This window comes from Dipteris shenzhenensis, chromosome 23 (genome assembly GCF_047967505.1).
Source record: "Dipteris shenzhenensis isolate YYH24624 ecotype China chromosome 23, Dip_SZ_1.0, whole genome shotgun sequence".
Classification (NCBI taxonomy): Eukaryota; Viridiplantae; Streptophyta; class Polypodiopsida; order Gleicheniales; family Dipteridaceae; genus Dipteris; species Dipteris shenzhenensis.
Genome location: NC_141618.1, coordinates 49,708,221 through 49,731,599, shown reverse-complemented (window position 1 = coordinate 49,731,599; position 23,379 = coordinate 49,708,221). Strand labels below are relative to the sequence as shown.

At 47.4% G+C, this 23,379-nt stretch overlaps 1 protein-coding gene and 1 pseudogene across 1 annotated transcript in view; one reads left to right on the top strand and one right to left on the bottom strand.

Moving 5' to 3' along the window:
* Window positions 1-23,379, bottom strand: part of PA200 (proteasome activating protein 200) — a 178,368-nt gene that overhangs the window by 83,352 nt on the left and 71,637 nt on the right. Inside the window, exons 7-13 of the mRNA XM_087395003.1 lie at window positions 19,795-19,914; window positions 19,516-19,583; window positions 19,309-19,410; window positions 18,950-19,175; window positions 5,825-6,094; window positions 5,590-5,717; window positions 5,263-5,389 (exon numbers count right to left, since the gene is read on the bottom strand). Coding sequence (XP_087251129.1) covers window positions 5,263-5,389; window positions 5,590-5,717; window positions 5,825-6,094; window positions 18,950-19,175; window positions 19,309-19,410; window positions 19,516-19,583; window positions 19,795-19,914 — 1,041 coding nt within the window. The remainder of the gene's footprint in view (window positions 1-5,262; window positions 5,390-5,589; window positions 5,718-5,824; window positions 6,095-18,949; window positions 19,176-19,308; window positions 19,411-19,515; window positions 19,584-19,794; window positions 19,915-23,379) is intronic.
* Window positions 1,799-2,912, top strand: LOC147887490 (uncharacterized; annotated as a pseudogene).

Sequence of the window (23,379 nt, the reverse complement as noted above, 5' to 3'; positions counted from 1 at the left end):
CTATCATTATGTTCGGGAGCAGTTGTCAGCAGGCGACATAGAGTTGTCCTATCTTCCCACAGAGGACAACATCGCAGATATGTTTACAAAGGCACTTCCTCGTCCCAAGTTCGAAGTCTTCCGACAGGCTTTACACTTGGTTCCCTTTGTTACATGATCTGACATTCCTTGTACATTCATAGGTGGCTATATCCTTTTGGATGAACATGTGCCACCATGACCAGAAACTACCACGTATTCTGAGACGTTTCCAGAGTACTTCAGCCCATCCCATGGAGGGGGGTTTGTAGGCCATCTTTTGGTGGTTCTAGTGATGCCCTATAGGCCATGGTATGTGCCTTGTAGGCATAAGTGTAGGCACTTATTGTGTTAGTGCCTTCTATGCCACATAGGACACTTAGTCCTATGTGACACCTAGGACACTTAGTCCTAGGCCTAGATACAAGTACTTTGTACTTGTGTTTAGGAATCTTATCTATCAATCTAAGTTGACGTGACTTCTTCTTCGACTCGTCCTGTACTGCACACTCTCTCTCTCTCTTCGTTTAGCATCCACAATATGCACAGCCCAACGACAACACATTGGCAAGCTGTAAAACACATCTTCCGTTACTTGCAAGGCACAAAGTCTTATGGCTTGATGTTTCCCAGGGGGGGTGACTTGCAAATGCATGCTTCCAGTGATTCAGATTGGGCTGGAGACTATGACACTAGGTAGTCCACAAGTGGTAATTGTTTCTTTTTTGGCAAAGCTTGCATTTCTTGGCTGAGCAAGAAGCAATCTACTGTGGCTACTTCCTCATGTGAAGCTGAGTACAAGGCAGCTTTCATGGCGACAGTTGAATGTGTTTGGCTGTGTCGTTTGCTTGCTGATCTTCATCTTTCATTGGAGGGTCCTTCTCCGATTCTCACTGATAGTCACAGTGCTATAGCAATGGCAAAGAATCCTGTGTTTCATGCCGCACGAAGCACATTGAGGTTCACTATCACTATGTCAGAGAGAAGTTGCATGCAAAAGAGATCAGTATGATCTATGTGTCAACACATGACAATGTTGCAAACATCTTCACCAAAGCACTTCCACGTGAGAAGTTTGAGGCATTTCGTAGTGCCCTGAACTTATCTCCTTTTGGAGATTGATCATTTCCTTGTACATGACATTGGCTCTACAGGGGGGTGTTAGAATTATTGATAAATTCTAGGCAGTGACCAATGTAAAGTCAATAAGTGGATTTGGGGCACTTTTCCCTCATTTAGAGGTTTTTCCCCCCTAACCATGGTTAGTTCACTAACTACGGTTAGGGAAGGATAAGGTTTGTCACTTAGACAAAACCTTATCCCCCCTTTGTATTGCTTCACTCTATTCTATTGCATATTCGACGTTCAGCTTACGCTCTCTTGCTCCCTGCTCTCTCTCTCTCCATTTTCATCACTTAAAGCTCCAAATCTCCCATTCAATGACCCTGGCAATCACCTCCCAAGCCGAGTCTATGGAGGAGTTTGATGTCTATGCAAGGAGGGTAGCACTGCATCGAGACCACAAGCTGAGGGCTCCCCTAGCAACAAGAAACCCCTGTCTAAACTTGATCTCCCATAAAAGACATATGGTGGGCCGGAGGCCGGACTATGTGAGCCAAGCCATAGATCACCAAGTGGTCTTCAAGGTGCCTCGTCTAGCATTCATGACTATGTATTCGAAGAAGTGTCGTGTAGGGAGCAATCGCAACAGTCCACTCCCATTTTCCTAGGTCCAATGGAAGGTGTTGGAGAGGGCATCCAATGTAAAGCCAAAGACGCCATGGATCATAGTTACCGCGGAACGGCGTTCCGCCTTCCTGGAACGTTGGAACGCCGGTCCGGAGCTGCAGGCGTGCTCGGAACGGGCGAAACGTTCCGAAATGTGCCGGAACGTAGGGCGGAACGCCCGTTCCGGGCGTTTTGGCTTGTGTCCTCCTGTGCGACGGTGACGGCGGCAGTTAGATAAGCTGCTGCGACTGTTTTTTGGCTCGTTTGCTAAGCCTGCTGCCTTCCTCCTTTGCTGTCCCTGTTGTCCCTGCTACCTGAGTCACATGGGCTCAACAATCTCCTCAAAGATATTGGTAAGATGCAGTGGGTGGAGCCTTTTATTGAAATGGGCAATCACATTGTTTCATTTATCACTCCCCACCACTACATTTTGGCTGTATTTCGACAGAGATCCCCAAAGGATCTCTTAAAGTATTCAGAAACACACTTTGCATATAATTTCATTATGCTAAAGCGTCTTTTTGAAGTGAAGAATCATTTGAGGCAGCTTGTAGTTTGTGAGGAGTGGGATGCATGGCGAGAGCGCACCTCAGTGGCAAGTATTCAATGCAGGTCCATAGTTCTTGATGACACTTTTTGGGACACTTTTGAGGCATTGTTGAAGGTTGTGCGGCCAATCATTCTTACGTTGAGGCTTCTTGATGGAGATGAGCCTTGCATTGGCAAGGTGTACAAGGGGATAAACAGGATGATTTGAGAGAATCCTATCTCTAGAGTCTCTACAGACTTTGGATGGGGGTAGGAGACAGAAGCTATCTCGTCTTGCGACAGGCAGGTGGACAAAGTATCACTCTGCATTAGAGGCTGCTGCATTTGTGGTGGATCCAGAATTTCAAGGTAAAGGACAAGAGACATTTGCAGAGGTTGTGCAGGGTTGGGAGGATATCTTGAGGAGGCTTGTACCCAGTGGAGATGATAGGAGGAGGGTTCGTGAAGACCTTTCCTTCTATCGACAAAAGAGAGGCCTCTTCGGTTTGCAGGATGCACAAAATGATAGGTTCAAGATATCCAGTGCACGGTGGTGGGAGGATTATGGGGTAGATACACCATTGCTGCAAAGATTGGCCATTCGCTCCAAGGCTCATTGCCTAGGAGTCGTCCTCTAACAACTAGCTTACCTAATAAGACTCTGCATTGGATGTAATGATCAACGATATTAAGGCCACCCTCATGCAAGGGCAAGATGAGAGCGCTCCAAGCCAATCTTGCCCATGTGTTGTGTGTGGCATCTATTCCGGACCAGATGACATTCTGTACCAGCATGCTAAGCTGCTCAATGCAAGAACGTGAGAAGCACCAGCATGAAGTAATGTACCAAGAAGAAGCTCAAAGTACATGATTCACCACAGGGGCTGTGGAGACTAAGTCCAAGTTAGTAAAGCTCTCACAAAGTAGCTTCCTCCCAGCATTCTCTAAGGTTGGAACAAGGGGCCGATGTCCATGCCTACCTAACAACCTAGTATCTGACAATGGTACCCCTCTCTATCCATCTAAAGCCAAGCTCAACTCCCCGTTTTGGTTTGTATTCATCATTGACCCAAAATCCAATAGATTTGTGCCAATTGATACTTACCCCAGTTGCAAGACAAAAATCCTGCAAGGCAGCTCTAAAGTAACGGAGGTCCCTAAAGGAGGTCCATTCAATTGCTTGCCAAGATGACAAAATATTATCGAAAATGCTCCTACCCTATACAAAACCACTCTGAGTGGGGCACATATGTGGTCCATAAGCGTGGCTGAAGTCTAAAGCTTATTGCCTTGGCTAGATTTTGTAGGCAGTGCAAAGTACAATGATGGGCCTCCACTGAGAGATGAGGGATGAGTCCCTCTAAGAAGGGGGGGCCTGACAATGCTGTCCCAAATCTCTTGGAAGACTAAAATGATGCAATCCCCTAAAATGTCCCAATGTGTAAGAAAGAAGGCATGATGTGATCATCAGCTACACACTTGCCCTAAGGCAAGAAGTGGAGTGCCATCTAGAACTCCTAAATAGTAAAAGGGGAATCCAACTGTGTCCTCATCTTTGCTCTAACTAGGCTGGGCATATGCTCCCAAACTCTGCAGTAAAAGGGGAATCCAACTGTGTCCTCATCTTTGCTCTAACTAGGCTGGGCATATGCTCCCAAACTCTGCATTGAATTCTGTGTCTAACTGGGGTGGATGCCTTGACTGAAAAGAACGGGGAATAAAGATCTATAGCAATCTGCCTGATATTCGGTCTGAAGAAACACCATGGGGATCTTGAAGCTGTCTGAAGCCCTCTCTGCCATGTATTTGGCCCATGATTAAGAAGCCATGCTTGTTGCATCTTCCTCCTGTTTGCACCCAAAAGGCCTCCCGAGCATGGTAACAATACTCCAATCTCTGGTCAAGGAGATGCTACTACTCCTGGCGTGCTGCCGTGAGCATGTCAAGAATCCAAAGATCTCCAGGGTGCTTCTCCCCCTCTCTCTGAAGGGCGATCATTCTGCACCTCACAGCCTTCTCCTAAAGGTGTCTCCTCTCTGACGCTGTCCAATGATAAGAAATTGATAGTGAGCTGAAGAGTCAAGGCGATGCCTAGGAGGCTGTTCCTGGCAGTATAGTTTTGGCTGCGCCAGATATCCATAATCAGCTTTGTGAGCCCCACATCCGAATACATAGAATCCAAAATCCTGACTCTCGCACACGATGCTGTCTATATCAAGTCTTTGATGAGGAGGAGGACGACGACAAGGTGATCATAAATAGTGGTGTGTCACACATCTACTGCAGATCGTGTCACAAGCTCAAAGTAGTTACAGATGGGCTGGATCTGTAGGGCATACGACCAATTTTGAGGCCTCATTAAGGGACATGGGTGGTCTCTACCATCCAATTAGCATATTGGTTCTAATCCATGTATCGGGCCCTGCACAGATTAGAGTGTACCAGCCATTCACCACAGCTCGAGGTCTTTTGGCAGCAGCAGAGGTCACATCAGCCTTACATGGAGTCCAAAACAGGGCTGGGATGTTGGAAAAATGATGAACTATGGACTTAGTGAACTATGGACTTAGTGAACTATGGACTTAGCTCACTAAATCACCCTTGGTAATAATTTTTATTAGGATTAATTAAAAGCTCCTAAAGAGTGGTAGGTAGGCCTTATGACCTAGGATAGGATGGACATTCATGATGTTATGGCATAGACAAGGGTTATAATTTTTTAAGGGGCCACATCATGGGGTGCCCCACATACATCCATCATGGATGAAGGGGATGATCGCCACATGGCACCATTCCATTGGTCTATCTCTTGTAGTCTTGCCACGTGTCACATAGACATTCACTAACCATCTCACGCAGCTAAACATATGCAAGTATTGCATCTAGCACATACAAATATCTAATCAGGCTTTTAACAGTTGCCATGCTGCAATGAAGATTTAAACATAGAAAGCAAAATTCAACAAGTAGCAAATATGACAGGAGTACCTGGCCAAACAGGGGCTTTGTCAATCTTGCAAACAATAGCTCAACTGTAGATAGATAAAAAGAGCCTCCCTGAATGAGGAATGAATTCGATGAAAGATAAAGCCCCTTATTTTCAACACCCTCTACCCTGTCAAACAACAAACAAAACAGCCTGGTGTGAAGATGGCCTAGCAACCATTGTGCATGCAGTCATTATTACATCAGCAGATCAAAGCTTCATAATAGGTGAGCAAAACAGTTCTCAAAGACATCATTTTGTAAAATCTTCAGGAAAACAAAAAGTCGCTACTTGCAGGAATCAGGTGCAAATAAGACAGAACCACCTACGATTGGTTACTTGGTTCAAGATGTAAAAGTAGAGTGAAGAGGCGGGATAGAAAATCATCCAACCACTCAGACCAGTCAATGGAGAGTACAGAACCTGCACCATTATCTTCAGTTCCAAGTTTTCCCAGCTGCAAAAGCGAACCATTTCTTCAAGTGCACAAACCACAATCATTTCAAACCTCTGAAGCATAAAATTTATAATTGTCAGCCTTGCTTATCAAATCTGAAGGCTTACACTTGAGAAGATCGAGCAGAACAGTTGCAATGTTGCAAGGGTCTTTGGAGGATCATTGGCATCCAGGCCTGACAGTGTGTGGAACATTGCAAAGTCCAAGAGCTCCCTGCAGCTGGTAAGGAAGTCGGTGGGAAAATTTTGAATAGGCCATTCAATGCTGGCATGGTTGTAAAGAACGGGAGAAGACTCCTTTAATGATGCCAGTAATAATGCGCGTGCCGAAAGAGCCACAGTTTTAAGGGCAGCTTCAAGTTGATGAGTGGCTGTTATCTGAAATTCAAAATTTTCAGTGAATGAGTTCAAAAGGCACCTTAATAAGTGTAGGCATTTCAAATTTTAATATTTGAAGATCCACTACTGTTGTTGGAGCTACTAATGCACAAGTGTAGACACCATTCGTTCTAATATATATGTAGGAAGACATTATGAAAAAAACAGAACAGGAAGTTTATGGGTGTATCCTGTATAAAATCTGCATGCTGGTCTTTCTTTCTCTTACGTCCACCATCAGGCTAATTCTTGGAGAAATTTCTACAATCGAATATACCTCTCCTCCAATGATGCATCCTTGCAGAAACTGACTGTCACAAGCCAACAATAACAGCTTCCATGGATATTCACTCCATCCCATGAATGCAGAAGGAAGCTGAAAATGCATTTTGTACATGCATGTGACTGATTTCCCACATCGGAAGTCTCGCAGGATAAGCTACTCCCACTCAAATATTTATTACAAGTCCTGCATCATCGGGCTTGACAGACAGGTTGATGAAAGAGCATTCCAATAACTTCTCTTCTTTTCTTTGGAAGACTATCATCTGGCAACAGTCGTCAGAGAGTATCACCTTGTACGTATCCTCCACCAGATTAATAGCCAGAAAAGTTGTTTGAGAGCGAGTACCTTCTAGCTATCACTTGGAAGACTCATTCAGAAGACTGAATCTAAGAATCCATCCATTCCATTCCACATTCAACCTCAGACGTCTTCAAGAACCATAAATCATCAAGCAGATACTCTGACATCTGAACATAGTGGGCGATATTTTGTGCACAGAAGGTGGGCCTCAGGTCCATCCTATTTTCTGACATACGGATCGAAGGAAACTCTTGCCCCAACTTAATGAGGCTTCAGGCTCCCTTCTGACCTCATCTCACACCCCAAACAAACAAAAAAAGGGATACCACATGTACTATCATCACTTTGACTCCTCTTGAACCTTCAGCATATCCATCCTCCTCTTGAGTACTCTCACATATGATAATATCTTTGTAACATGGGTGACAAATCTATCAATCATACTAGCCGGACAATGCTCAGCAAGTCTAAACATACACAAATCACTGACTATTTTTGCAGCCAATAAAGACACGAGATTTGTGGTCGAACAGCTATAGCCTCCTTTACTGTCTAATTGACTCATGCAACTACGAAAAGACCTTGCTACTTTTATGACTGGGGTCAAATCACTACAAAGGCTCTCTTTATAAGCACACCTGCCAGGGCTTTTGAATAAGGCATGCTTTCTTAAGATGGAATTGATGGAGCTTAAGGAACCCCTAGACTCATCCCACTACACCATCATATATGCCGAACTCTTCCTTGAGGATTCTTCATTTTTTATTTGAATAGAATATTGAGGTTCTTCCCTTTGGTTCAAGTGCAACATTTGTCGGATTGATTTCTTTAGGTCCCTTATAATTCACATATCCCGTTAACAAGTCCGTGCATGTGTTGGAAAGGTCACCTCCCCATCTGTAAGCCCCCATATGAGGAGAGCGTGGGGGAGGGAGACCTAGGGCAGGATGTGCCCAAGAGAAAAAGAGAGAGGGAGAGGGGCTGCCACATGGGCAGCACCTCACAAGAGAAGAAGACTGCAACAGATGGCGCGAATTACAGTGCAGATGGCGGGGCATCCAAGTGATGGAGCGGGCCTGCAAGAGGGCAGATCTGGAGCAGCAGAAGCGCCTAGGATGAGAAAGGCTATGAGCAGGTTAAAGGGCCTGCAAGAGGGCCTGGCAGCAGCACAAGTGTTGCAGGGAAGGGAGGGGCTGCAGTGGGCAGTACCCTGCCCTTATATAGGGCCAGGAAACTGATCGGCCACATAGGCCAGCCCACAGCCCCATGCATAGAGGGGAGTGGGAGGGGGCTGGCACACAAAGCAAGGGGGGCTGGGCCCCCACTTAAAGGCAGGGAGCACACAGCCCTAGAGAAGTGCCCACAGCCCAATAAATAGGGGCCTGTGGGATCGGTTCTATGGCAGACTGGTCGGCCATGTTAGGGCAGGCCAGTTGGCTACTGAAAGGGGCCCTAGATGCCTATATAAAGAGAGCCCTTTGGAGGGGCATAATTCATTCAGCAGTGCAGCTTCCAGCAGAGCAGAAAGGAGCAGCAGAGCACCACCCTTGGGGCCTACATCCAGAAGCTGAAGGAGTACTAGTGTTGCTGCAGACTTAGCTCAAGTGTGAGGCTGAGACTTTGGCTGTCTTCTAGGGCAGCAAGGAGCTGAGGTCAAAGGACAGAGAGTCCACATAAGCTTGAAGTGGAGCACGCGGGCTCAAGTCTAGAGATAACTGGCTGATAGGAGAAGGACCTTGTGCTAAGATCAGAGGACCACACCATTGGTGAGACTCTGGATCTTATTGTGTCCATAGTTTTGGACGGAAATATATTTTGGTGGTTTCTCTATCTGGCTGGTTCATTGTCTATTGATGACTCTGCACATCTATGTGATGCACATTAAGTAAAGAAGTTTGTGATTCCACACCCCACACCACACTAGCTCCTGGGCATTACTATAAGTCTTCCGCTGTGTGTACCCTCTGTTGGGTCTTTTTTAACATTGTATCAAAGCCCAAGTAGGAGGCTCACAGGTGTGGGAGCCTGAAGGCAGGGACCTTGCTGAAGGATGACCCTGATTCAGAAGCTCTAGGGAATCGACTTCCACGACTAGAGGATTGTGCCCTTGCGAGAAGGAGGGTGACTCAGGTTCAGTCAGGTGCGTTCAGAGTTTTGGTCTACTGAAATTGAGTTTGGTCGACTTTGCTGTGTGGTCTACTAAGGGCCCCCTCCCCCAATCACGGGAGAATTTGCTTTATACTTGTAGAACTGAGAAATACAAAGAACACTCTTCGAAAGAGCACAGAACGTGCTTCTGAAGAACTCACTGTGCACACATAGAGCAGACCCAAAGACTTGAGAGGCGACGCCGACCAATACCGAGACCTTGATGCTGTCCACACTAACGATGTATGACGCTTCTACAAGGCAAGGGAGAGGCTTGTGCTGTCCACCAGAATGCAGGGTTACTGCGTGAATGAGAGAGTGAAAGCTAGGAGTGATACATCCTATAAGAGAGCTGAGAGATGACTGAAATAAAGAGCTGAGAATGAGCTGTGTAAAACTGTAAGAGAGAACTGAAAAGAGCCGCTGAAACAAACCCCAAACCTTACTCCATTCCCTGTCCCAACTCCCCCCCTGATGCGCTATGGGAACACCTTCCCAAAGGGCTGAATTGATGCCAAAGGCTGAGGCTGGTATCGGGGGGTGAGTGTCAGGCTGTTGAGGAGGGGCGGTAGGAGGCTGAAGGGGGGGGGGGGGGGGGGGGGGGGCTGAATCAGGAAAGAGGGCCTGGAGGCCCCCTATTTATAGGGCTTTTGGGGCTGGTTGGCTGGTCCCTTGGCCCCATAAAAGCAGCCCTAGGCCCCATAAATGGCAGCCTTATAAAGGCAGCCCTTCCCCTGCCATTCTCTTCACTTGTTCCAGCCCTGAGAAGGCCCAAAAGGGCTCCTATCCTAGGCTGGACCTAAAACTATCCCTAAACCTAAGACGGAAACACTACCCTACGGTTCTCAAGTGGGTACTAGTAAGCAAGGACTAATCTTCCGACTTGACCTAAGGCTGAGAGACTAACTTACGTAGCTTGTGCCTAACTGTCCCTCGACAAGGGCTCACAAAGGGGTCACAGCAGACAACAAAACCTCCTATTAGGGAACTATTACGCACTTGTCGATGTAGCTAGTGTGTCACTTTGCACCCAAGTGCAGGGGTGCATGTGACAATACTTGATGAATGAATGAAAGCCCTCATTATGTCTTCATTTGTGTATCACTTCTTAACTCCCTAGCCTCTCTCTCTCTCTCTCTCTCTCTCTCTCTCTCACCATGTTTCTAACAATCCCCACACTCAAGAATGCCACAAAACTGAACATAAAGGCAACAAAATATTACCTCATAGCTGCTCCTCCTATGTTTCTTGTCCTATGCTTAGTTACCATGTATGGAACCTGGGCTTGTGCCCCTAAAGCTACTACTTTTAACCATGAGGAAGGAAGACCAGAACCAAAGACTTGACTAGCCTGGACCTGTTACATCATTTTTTTTTGCCCCCCTTACTTAGCCAAACCCCCTTCCAGACCATTTTAGCGTCTTTTCTGTTCTTTCAATTCAATATTGTCCAACCCTCGAACTTCTTCTCTGGCTCAAACTTTATATTATCTTTGCTCATTAGTTCTCGTTAATAACCAAACCCTAAGATCAACCATGATAGGAAAGAAGAGATGCTCTGCACTCTCTAGTGTTTAATTATTAATACGTAATGCACAACAAGCCTCATAAGATAGCTTGTCTTCAATTATTCTACTAGCCTCTTGTCTCACTTGTCTTCTTGATTAAAGAATTGATAATTGTTAATCAATTATTTCACCACTATGTAACTAATCAGCCTACACCAAACCTTGGTAACATCCCCAAACCCTACCCAATACACAATCTTTGCCACTTCCCAACTTTAAGGCACCACCCAGAGGCTGCAAAAGATCAAGGCCAAGGATGTTCAGTACCTTCACAGAGAATTCAGCTAAAAGCCCCAACTTCTTGTGGGATAAAGCCAAAAAGCATATGTCTAGATGAATCTAGGAACATGCCCAAATTCATCCTCTAAAAACACAACATAGTGCAGTTTCAATCTCATGATAGTCACTCATAAGGCTGAAACCATAAACTCCATCACCCATAGCAGGAACTAGCTACTGTGACATCTCCACTGACGTCATTACTGCCCAACAGTGGTTGTTGACCATAGTATAAACATACTTGAGCATCCATTTATACAAAGGTCTTCGTACTAAGTTTCTGTCGGTACTCCGGAGGTGAAGGGAAAACTCAGCCGTGACAAAGTCTAGCACTGAAGGAGAAAGAAAGAAAGAAAGAAAGAAAGTTTATTAAAGTCTTCGGAAGACCGATGGGTCTATGAGACTGTGAAAATCCTGATACAACGAGCTGTGGTAGTGGAGCTACTAAACGAGCGTCCATGCCACTGCAAAATGCAAAATGCAAAAAATGCAAAAAATGGAGAATGGCAGTACTAAGTCCTACATACAACATAGTCATGTCAATGGTCGACTATATATCAATCTTAGCATCATCATCAATATCATCATCATCCCCAACAACAGCAAGATATCAGGATGGATGAGGCAGTCGAGGCATGAAGTCGGCAATAGAGTGCTGTCGCGAACTCAGAGGTGCGGTCCTGGCACGTCTCCTGGTCGTAGCTTTGCGTCTAACCAAGGCTATTGTGACCCCCGTCGGTTAGGCTCCAACTCTAAACAAGGAGGGGATGTCTCCAAGTGTGATCTGTGTGTCGACCCTCTGTCTGAGTTATCGGGTCACGGGCTCCGGGTCACGGTCATGTCAAGGCCCCGTCTCGTTGGGGTCCATGTGATCTAGTTGAAAGAACTCCGTGAAAGAGCTCTGAGAGGGATCAACCGAGGAAGAAGTCTGCTCCTGTCTCCGTGCTCGGAGTATCCTCTCACGGTGTCTAAGTGCCTCATGAATGAAACCTGCCAAACACCGCTGGTCTGGGTAGGAGAGGAAATGGGCTAAAATCCCATAACTATCTCTGAAGAGGCAGTGGAAACGTCGTTGGATCTCATAGTACACAGGACACCTGAAGATGAAATGCTCCTCTGTCTCAACCTCATGTATGTCACATAGTGTGCATATGCGCCGCTCCCTGGGTAGTCGCTCTGCTCTGCCCCTCTCGATGCGAAGTCTGTGTAAAGAGACCCGGAACTGCCCAAGAGAGATCCTCATCGAGTGGGGTAGGTGAATCTATGTGTATCCTTGTGGGTCAATGAAACCCTCCGCTGTGATATGTCAGAAGTCATCTCTGTAGAAGCTAAGCTTTACTGGGAGTTCACTCGGTTCCAACCACGTCCGAAAAGTGTGTAGCTGTAGTAGATCCTCACGGATAACCTGGTTGACCTCGTGTGATAAGAGGGGAGAGAACAGAGCATCCATGCTGTACTGGAAGGGAGGTAGTCTATCCATGTGGAGCCCCAGTCGCTCAAACCATCTCTCTGTACGTGCGTACCAGCACCTCTCATCTCCTCTTGCTGCAAGTGCCATAGAAGAGGATAGAGCTATCCATGGTAGCCTGCTACGCCCCGAGATATAATCCCCATATTCCCTAACTCGGTACAGATATGTGATGACCTGAAATGCAGCATCTAGCTGTAAAGGGAGTGACCCAAACTCAGCTTGAATGATCTGGTGAGGAACGGATGACTTACCACGAATCATCCGTGATAGCATGAGAACCTGTAGCCGCTCCACACGGGCCCACTCTGTATCCGGCAAGTCTGGCCCCCAACAAGGACTGCCGTACATCCCCGCTGGGCGAACCAAGGAGTCAAAAAGCAACCCCTTGGTGCGTGGATCCTGAAAGTGTGAGCGGAAGCACTGCCTCTCTAGCCTGGCCAATGAGGCATACCCTCTACTCAAGCGTGCCTGCATCGCGGGTCTATAGTGAAGCTCAGTCCGGAGAGGATAACCCCAAGATAAGTGTATGATGAAACTATCTCAACAGATGACCCCGCAAATGTGAACTGCTCCTGACGCATGATGGCTCGAGATGTATTGAAGATCATGACCTTGGTTTTACCCAGGTTGAACCTTCAAATCATGAGACTCACAAAAGGACTGTAGTGCGTCTAGGTGTCTTTGAAGCCCCTCTGCTAAGGAAGACAAGAGAGCCACATCATCTGCATAGAGCCAAATCTGGATCAACGTGCCCGCAAAAGAGCAACCTACACCCCCCTGTGTATGCATCACTGTCTCAAGCTCGTCAATGTAGAGACCAAACAAGGTAGGCCACAAAGGACACCCTTGTTTGACCCCGATGGTACTCATGATCTCGTCTGTCCACCCGGATCCTACCCGAACTCTGCCAGAAACTCTCTCATAAAGTGCCATGACAGCCCAAATGATCTCCTGGTCATAACCCAAGTCCTGTAGGCGTCATATGAGGCGGGCTCTCGGGACCGTGTCAAATGCCTTGCGAAAATCCACAAAGCAACAATAAACCCTCTACTTCCGTGACCTCGCCTCCTCGATGATACATCTGAGCGTCAGAATGTGGTCCATGGTTCCATGATCACGCCGCAATCCGGCCTGTCCTGCTGCTTTGAGTCCTTAACACTCTGCAAGTCTGCTAGCCTCGTAGTCAAGTATTGATGCATAAATCTTGGACATGACATGTCTAGTCATGGAAATCCCAAACAAACCGCTTCCTTAAAAAGCTTTGCTAAGATCGGGGCTAGGAGGTTAATCCCATACGCAATGAACTCAGTGCATAGTCCCTCATGATCCTTCGCTCGGCCATTATGAAGTTTCATTACAGCATCCTTTACCCCTCCTCTAGTGAAGAGGGTGCAGGATGTGGGACGAGGCATGTGTGAGTGGCTGATTTGGGATGTCATAAAGTGTGCGTGCATAATCAAACCAAATCTAGGTGTCAATGAGTGGCGGAGGGGACCGTCCTTCTAGAAATCTCCGTCAAAAGTCCTTAGAGTTGTTACTAAACAAAATGTTCAATAGCTCCTCCTCGTTTTTCCGAACTCTGCCAGAAGCTCTCTTGTAAAGTGCCGTGACAGCCCAAATGATCTCCTGGTCATAACCCAAGTCCTGTAGGCGCCGTATGAGGCGGGCTCTCGGGACCGTGTCAAATGCCTTGCGAAAATCCACAGAGCAACAATAAACCCTCTGCTTCCGTGACCTCGCCTCCTCGATGATACATTTGAGCGTCAGAATGTGGTCCATGGTTCCATGATCACGTCGGAATCCGGCCAGTCCTACTGCTCTAAGTCCTCGACTCTCTGCAAGTTTGCTAACCTCAGAGTCAAGTACTGTTGCATAAATCTTGGCCATGACATGTCCAATCATAATGGTCCTGTAGTTCTCCAAGCTCATGGGATCCCCTGCCTTGTGGATGGGTGAGATAGTGTTACTGGTCCAAGTGTGGAAATCCCAAACAAACCGCTTCATTAAAAGGCTTAGCTAAGATCGGGACTAGGAGGTTAATCCCATATGCAATGAACTCAGTGCATAGTCCCTCATGATCCTTCGCTCGGCCATTATTAAGTTTCATTACATCATCCTTTACCCCTCCTCTAGTGAAGAGGGTGCAAGATGTGGGACGAGGCATGTGTGAGGCTAGGGACTGGTTGATTTGGGATGTCATAAAGTATGCGTGCATAATCAAACCAGATCTGGGTGCCAGTGAGTGGCGGAGGGGACCGTCCTAGAAATCTCCGCCAGAAGTCCTTAGAGTTGTTACTAAACAAAATGTTCAGTAGCTCCTCGTTTCGACGAACGAGGTCTAGTTTCTTCCTCCGTACCAGTCTACGGTATTCATGTAGCGTATCTGGTGCGCTCGGAAGACTGTTTTTGGTTTCGAATCTGAGTTGACGGCGTAAGGACTTACACTCATCATTGTACCAACTATTACAGGGTACGGTTCCACGGGGTGGTGGGCGGGTGGAGCGGGTGGTGTGGAGAAACTATTACAGGGTACGGTTCCACGGGGTGGTGGGCGGGTGGAGCGGGTGGCGTGAATGGCAGCCTTGTGTAGTGAGCAAGTGACAAGGGCAACACGATCCTCTAAAAGGGGTATGAAGTCAATATAAGCGAGAAGTATGTACAGATGGCCAGAGTAAGAAGGTGAGTGATCCCGATCAAAGCGCATATCGTGGTAGGTAAAGTAAGCACTGAGTAGGGTGGAAGGTGCTGTGCGAAGGGAGGTGGAGATGCGAAAGAAAAGGTATGTATGATCAGCCCCTGGGGGGTAGAGGTGCTACAGTGAAGTCAGTAATGCGAGATGTGAAGACAGGGCATCCCATGATGTAGTCAACAACACTGGGGCCCCCCCCATGTGGAAAGCATGTGAAACCACCTGAAGCGGACCATCTGTCAAGACCATTATAGATAATGAGATCATGTATCCTGCCTAGTTCTAATAGGGCCTGCCCATAGGATGAGAATGGACCTCGCCTGTCAGCCGAAACCCGTAGCATACCTGCCTCCTCAAGGTCAACATCTGCCAGTAGAGTGGAATCATCTCTGAAATCAAGAAGTGGTACCTGACGGGCCCTTGTCCTCGCGTTGAAGTCCCCCACTAAAAGGACTTCTCCGCGGCTAGAAAAGTCAACGATGGACTGATAAAGGGCAACAAATGGGGATGTCTCATCATCACCTCGAATATCTCTGGCAAAGTGGGAGGTCTCCGGGGGGAAGTAGCAAACTGCGACAAACAGATCCTGGCTATCCATGTGTCGTATCCGGATCCAAAGAAATCTAGAATTTGTATCTTTCTGCTCTACTGAAATGATCCCCTGAAGTGTGGATCTGAAAAGGACTGCAACTCCACCTGAACCTCGAACTCCTCCTGTATCCCTCGTCTCATCTCTGTATGCAGACTCCCATGTATATCCGCTGACTATTGGAAGAGGGCGCTCTGGACTCTGATGTGTCTCTGTATAGAAGACTATGTCGTGGCCTGTATAGGATTCTGAGAAGTTCCCTGATCCTGACCATAAGGTACCATTATAGTTCCAAATGGTGCAGGATCTCGGATATCTAAGTCTCATAGACCCCTCTTCCCTATGTAGGGGAGGGGGCAGGTGTCCTACGGGGGCCTGTAAGAAGTCGTCCCTCTCGTACCACTGTCCACTTCCCCTCCTTCCGGGCCTGATCCCGCTGCTGCAGCAAAGAGCGCCTCTTCTCAACCTGTAGAGGTGTGAGGTCCTCATCCATAGAGATCGCTGGCTGATCTCGAAGGACTGACCTGCGTCGTAGAGCTGAAAGTCGTGCCTAAGTGTCATGAAATCGTATGATCAGGCGTTGCTCTCGGTTGGGATCTCTCCCCACCCGCCATGCCCTCTCTATCCTGTGCTCAACCACACCCAGGGTAGCGGTCACGAACGCAGTCGCATCTACCATCGGTGTAGCCTCAGTGCGTGGGATCCTTCATACTCTGATGTTGAGTCTTACTGGCTCTCTGCTGCTGCTCCATGAGGGTAGCCGAAACGCTGACCCTTGCGGGTTCCCGTTTGGCCACGTCAACCCATCTGAAAGTCTCCTCAATAGCAGATTGCATGCTTGCAATCTGTGCCTCGACCACCGGGGTACTCCCTGGGGCAGTGTGTATGGCTGTGACCTCCTGTCGCAGCTGCATGATATCCTGTCTAAGTCCCTGAATAAGACTAGCCTGCTCCCGAATGGCCCTAGCCTGCTCCCGAATGATGCGGCTTTGCTCCTGGTTGAAGCGGACCTGCTCCCATGCGAAGCGAGCCAAATCCATCTCACGCTCACGAAAACTATGTATCTCCGTGAGTAGGGTCTCACCGGCCTCTCGTGTATCAGTCCACCCATGTCCATGCTGAAACTATGGTTACTGTGGCATGAAAGAGTGGGATTGAGTCCGAAAACTGGACGGTGGCTGAGTGAGGAACAGAGATGATAGTGGAATGGATGAGGCAGTCCCAACGGGGTGTGGGAGGGTGGGCTGACTGAGAGGGAGAGGGGAGAGTGAAGCGTAATGCGGCACAGTGTATGACACCTCCGAAGTAGGGGTCATAAGCTGTGCGAGAGCTGTAACAGGAGAAGAGGAAAAGGGAACAACAACTGGCGCCATGGGCATGAGTATGTCACTGATCGTAGATGTAGATGGAGCTGAGACTGGAACTAGAGCTGGGCCTGAAGCGGGGACTGAAGTCGAAGTAGGGACAGAGATAGAGGGAGCTGAGGTTGGAGCTCAAAACGAAACTGACACTGTAGCGGGAGTTGAGGTTGAGGTTGAGGTTGAGGTAGAGATAGAGGCTGAAGAAGCTGAGTCAGGTCCTACCTTTGCCTTACTGTCTACCCCAAGTCCACTTCGGTTGTAATGTGTGTTCACATCCTCCAAATTCAGTTGTGTCGTTTGCTTTTTTTTGTTGTTGTTGTTATTTTCGTCTTTCTTGGCTTTGTCCCCCATTCCTCTTGGGGTGCGGGTGCAGATCTTAGTGTTAGTGTTCAGCCGGGAGCGGGAGCACCGGTTCCCCCCCCATAATGGGAGGCACGTCCAGTGCGAGGTGGTGGACAAGTAGGGCGGAAGCCTGAAGTGGAGAGGCAGCCAAGAGGTGGAGATGGAGGAGAGGCTTAGGTGGCGATGATTTTTTTTTTTTTAATAAGGTGGTTGTGGTTTCTTTCTTTTTTTTTTTTGGGAAGTTCCGAGGAAAGAAAAAGAAAAAAAAAGGTGGCGAGGGGAGCAGACAAAAGGGGGGGCGGTGGATGAGCAAAAAAGGAGGGAGGGAGGTGGCTGAGCGGGGAGCGAGGGGTGGCTGAGGGGAGCGAGGGGCGGAGCGGGAGGTAGCGGGGAGCGAGCGGCTGAGAGCTGCGAGGGAGAGCTGAGCGGTAGAGCGTGAGCGTAGAGGCAGCGAGGGAGCGTGAGCGAGGGAGCTGAGCGTGAGCGAGGGGGCTGAGCGTGAGCGAGGGGGCTGAGCGTGAGCGTGAGCGAGGGGCTGAGCGAGGGAGCCTGAGCGTGAGCGTGAGCGTGAGCGTGGGCGAGGGGGCTGAGCGTGAGTGAGGGGCAAGGGAGCGGGGAGCGAGGGACTGAGCGTGAGCGAGGGAGCGGGGGGGGGGGGAGAGAGAGAGAGAGAGAGAGAGAGAGAGAGAGAGATGACTGACTAAAGAGACAAATGAGTCACACAAGCTCTCAAAAGGCATCATGCACAAAACTGACTTAAGCCTCACTTATTTCCTCTTTGATCAAAACGAGGTTAGATGAGGCACTAGACAAAGGGGGACTTCACCAACTTAGGCTGTCCCCCATTCCTAATTTCACATTACAGCTTAGGGGTTAGCTTCAACAAAGGGGTTTTCTCAGATTGATGCAGGCCAATATAGAGTTTCATGTCACAGACTTCTATACATTTGAGTCAGCCCCCAGACACAATGGAGTGGAGGAAGAGGAGCTAGCCGATATGAGAGCAGTCTGGATGAGCAGCCGGCACAGTACCGCCGAGAGAGGGACGTAGAGGCCACATGTGCGACAGAGAGCCCCCAGAGTACACTCCATTGAGGTCCGACCTATCACAACTTTCCTCAAAGGAGACCGACAGAGACGAGGGATCACTCTAGACATAGCCCAGAGAGTCCAGAGAGCGAGCACACCGCGCCCCCCGCCACAGCTCGAGACAGCTCGACAGATGCAGATACGAGATATTTTCGCAGCCCACCAGAGAGCCATCACTGTACCACGCTTCAGTTTCGTCCCAGCGCCTGGATAGATTGATTGATATGATATGATTATGATTATGTTAGCATAGATTAGTACTCAGCAAGGGTCCTAGTGTACCCTTTGCTTCAGCCCACTGAGGCTTGTATGAGTTCGCTTTTCTGTGCGCTTTGTCCCAAAGGCCCGCGAGGTCTCCCGTGGACATTAATATTTCTTTCTTTCTTTCTTTCTTTCTTTCTTTCTATTTCCTGTGTATGCTTAAATGTTAGAGGGGAAACTGTGGGTGACAGGAATTTCAACATGCATGCATTCAATAGTCACTTAGTGTATCAAAAAGGAAATTCTGACAATCAATCATGAACTATATTCACGATAAACCAAAACTCAGAAAACAAAGAGTTTGTGTTATATAAGCAACACACCAAATCCTTGAATATACAGTGACAATCTACACAAAGTGTACATTTCAATGCATCAAAAGTACTATGAAGCTCAGACATCACCATGTTCGCATCAAATTTGTTCAACACAACTAACACAGTTATGCTAAAATGTTTTGGAACAGAACTCACTGTGTCCAAAGCTGTGTGAAAGCGTGATATGGTCAATGGTAGTACTAGTAACGGCTCAATATATGCTAACGTAGATGACGCCATGGCTGCAGTCCGAGCCAGTGAGGCATTCTTGCTAAACTGTCCTCTCTCTACCAAGCGCATTACTGTTTTCACAAATTCCTTCCTTTCTTTGCTTCCTAAAAAGTGGAGTGGCTCTGGCGTCTCCTGAAACATGGATCTCTTTCTGTACACCATGGTGCAGAGTATATTAAAACCAACAGGCTACCCCAAAGTTCTCAGCAACATACCAACAAATGATCAAGAAGGCGGCCTATGTTTGCAGTACCATCATTACATTGACAAGAAGGGTATACTACCTTTGTTCCTTTGCAAGCCGCCTCGAGAAAATTGCCACCAAATTCCGCAGAAACCGATCAAGAGAAGGAGTCCACAATCCTCCATTTGAAGGATGGTAATATCTGAGCAAACAAGGGGATAAGGAATTACTCAACTGAAAAGAGCTGGTTGTACAGGAAAGCAAACAACAAGCTGTTAAATAACGTGTTAAATAACAAGGAACGTACTGCTCAAGAAGATCAACCATGCTCTCAAGATGTTTTTGAGCTCCCCCATTTGGTTTGAGAAGATATACCTTCACAAACCCACAGTCACTAAGACACTGAATCATAAAAGGAGCGAGGGCTAGCTTTGCATAGGATGTGAATGTTTAGTAGCCTTTATTTCTTCACACTGTCAATACTTATATCCCAACTTTATCAATCTCATAAAGAAAACACTCAAGCAAAAACATGGTAATATCTCCAGCAGCTACCAAATATCACAGCCTGGGAAAGAACACTTACAATTGATTTTGCTATTTCCTTGGTTAATGAATGTGACCATTCTGAAGAAAAAGCAAGTATAACCTCTCTTGTGACTTCTCTCTGATATGGATATGATGCATTAGCTTTTCCCACTGGGACCTAACAATAGAAGACATGGTGTGTTGTTATTCTCCAATTTCACCACTGTAAGCTGGAAAGAAAGAACACCATAGAGAATTTATAAAATGATTGTAATCATTTTTAAAGATATTACACTCTCGAGACATAGCTGACAAGCAAGATAGCGTATATCCTACTTCTCAAATTTCTTTGTAGGACCACTAAAAGAAAATCGGTTTCCGTTAAACAGCAGGGTGAATGAATGACTCAATGACAGACGTCTGCAATAAAATCAATTTCATCAACACGCATGCATCAAGCTCAAGGGGTATCATGGTCCAAATTCACCTTTGTAGTTATGACAGTTTTGCTTTCTGTAAGGTTAGAATCTGAATGCTCGGTGAACTTCAATAAAACACACGTTACATCTTGAACGCTTAAAGCCAGCCATCCCTAGGGCATAGTTACCAAGGAACGGAGCTGTTTTGGGTAACGCCCGATGACGGAATGGTAACGTTTTGGGTTGAGGAACGTTACTCGGAAGATCGAGAACACCACATCATACAACACGTCATCAAATCACATGGAAATATACCAAAATATGCAAAATTCACTTTTTACAGATGTAAACTTTCCATTTCAGGTTTAAATTTTTCAAAACAACAAAAATCCATAGAAAATTGAAATGCATATTGATATTTACATTATGCCATGGAGGATGGATGATAGGCCTTGGGCCTACACTAGTTTGTTCACCTCTAGAATCAGGGGTACCTCAGGGTCACCCTGGGTGGAGGACTGCTGTTCTGAAGCAGAGGAGGTGGCAAGAGTAGCTGTCTCCTCATCAAAATTGTCCTAGATGAGCACTTGGTCGGAGCCGTCACCTACTCGAATGGCCTTCTTGGATCAGGTTAGAGGATGTGGGGGAATCTCGTGGCTGAGCAACGGGGATCCCTTACTCTTCTTTTTGAGCTTGGTAGGTGTAACATTGGAGTGGGGGTCTCCAAGCAATTGAGTTTACAGGGCCTAGGTGGCGTCCCACATCGCCGCCGTAGACAGCTGATCCGGGATCAGCTTCATCCAGGTGTTACTGGGGGCTCCATTGATATATTATTTATTCAAGAGCACAAGCTGGATTCTAGAGATTGTGCCAAGTCAGGCAAGTTGCTTTCTGGCCATACTTTTTGGTTGCCTGCCTTGGGCAGCAGGGGGGGCACTTCTATTTCAGTTTCGCAGTCGGTTCTCCCCTTAGTTGTTGGGCACAAAGTCATTATTCCCTCTAGAGCTCAGTGGATTATTCTTTTGATTGGAGGGCGTAAGGTTGGTTTCCTTAACCTATATGCCTCCAACATTAGAGGGGAACGTGTCCTTATGTGGAAGACTTTGCTCTCCTGGGCCCCCATTGTGGATTCATGGGTGATTGGAGGTGACTTTAACATGGTCGAGTTACCGTCACACAAAAAAGGGGGTATAGAAGGCAGACTTCACTCTTTGGAGAGAGCAGCTTGGGATGCCTTCCTTTTTCATTTCTGTGGCAGAGATACTTGGTGTGATGATGCCTTTCTTATTCAGCCACAGTCCCTCCTGTTCTCTTGGTCGAACAGGAGGCAACAGATGCCTATTCATGCACGCATTGACAGATTCTATGTAGATGACTGGGCACTAGACAAAGGTGGATCGGTATGCATTGCTGCTGGAGTTTCCACTTCAGACCACTTCCCTGTTGTGCTGGCTATCTCAGAGCCTCACTTGAGAGGCCGGTCTGCCAGCATAAGGATTCCAGATGCCTTTTACACAGAGGAGGACCTTACAGAGTCAGCCCTGCAGATATGGTTTGCTCATGTCCAGGGTGGGCAGCCATATCCATCACATGTAGCCGCTGCCCTTTCTGGTATTAGCGACTTCTACCGCTCAATTGCTTGTACCAAGAGACGAGATATTCTCAGACGTGAGATTGGTGTTCGCCAGCAGTAGGCAGCTTTGCAGAGGGAAGAGCAGAAACGGCCTTCAAATGCTTGGATTCAGGAGCGCCTTGCTGCAGCAAGGGCTCATCTGTAGTTATTGCTTGATCAGAGAGCAGAGTATGCCTTTCATGCACGGGAGTCCTTCTGGATTCATGGGTGGTAGAGTCAATAAACACTTTTTCTCTACTCTTGGCCCTAGACATAGTAGAGAGAGTGTATCCCAGCTTATTGACTCACATGGGGTTTTACAGACAGGAGCCTGATGATGTCTTACGCATAGCTTCAGATTTCTATGCCACCCTTCTTACTGCTGACCCTGAGACACACGATAGAGAGGATGCTAGACAGGTTGGCAGAGCATCCCTGTGTTGGTGAATCCGGGTATGCATGTTCTACTCGACGCACCTTTCACCAACACAGAGTTCAGGACTGCACTTTCAGCCCTTCACAAGGGCAAGTGCCCAGGTTCAGATGGCCTTACCCCGTCTTTTTTCATTGCTTTTTGGGATATGATTGGAGACTATATTACTTCAGCCCTGCAGGCCATTTGGGACTCTGGCGAGATGCCTGGGTCGCTTACAGAGGGTCTCATCCACCTTATCCCAAAAGGAGGTAGCAGAAATTTAGTGTCCCAGTGGAGGCCTATCATTCTTCTGGGGACTTGTTACAAGATTCTGGCCAAGGCTATCAGCCTCCGATTGCAGCCACTTCTCCCTGATCTCATTCATGACACTCAGATGGGATTTGTGCATGGCAGAAGCATTTTTGATAACATTTTTTCTTTCTGGGAAGCTTCAGAGTGGGCCATGCAGAGTGGCCAGAATCTTGCCATTCTACTTTTGGACTTTGAAAAAGCTTATGACAGAGTAGATTGGGGTTTTTTGGAGGGCACCCTTCTACGCTTTGGCTCTACTGATGCTTGGATCAGAGGTGTTTCCTCTTTGTACAGATCAGCCCACAGCCAGGTACTTATTGGTGGGGTAAGGGGTGAGAGATTTCAGATTTCGAGATCAGTCCGTCAGGGATGCCCCCTTGCTCCTTTCCTTTTTTTGTTCGTGGCCGAAGCTATGAGTATCTATGTTAGATCTCAAGCTGACATCTTTGGGCTGAGACTTCCCATCAAAAGGGAAGAGGAGCTACTTGACAGTGAGTTGGCTGATGACACAGCAGTTTACTTGGATGCCACTCCACAGACGCTCACTTCTTTCAGGACAGCATTGGATTTATTTTGCTTGGCGGTAGGGGCGCAGATAAATTGGCATAAATCCAATGGCTTTTGGATCAGTGATGAGGACACTCCAGTTTAGGGGCTTGACATAGGATTCACTTGGGTTCAGAGGGGTGTGCCTATCAGGTATTTGGGCTGATATCGCCTGGCATTATTGACCGTGTTTGCCTTGGCACTTGGGTGCTAGTGTGTGCACTAGGATGGAATGCAGGTTATAGCCAAGGTTTGGCTTGGACATGGGAATTGCCCGTGGGGTAGAGCACAAGGGAGAGCCCTTTTTGTTTGTACCAATTTCATTCCTAAAGAAATAAA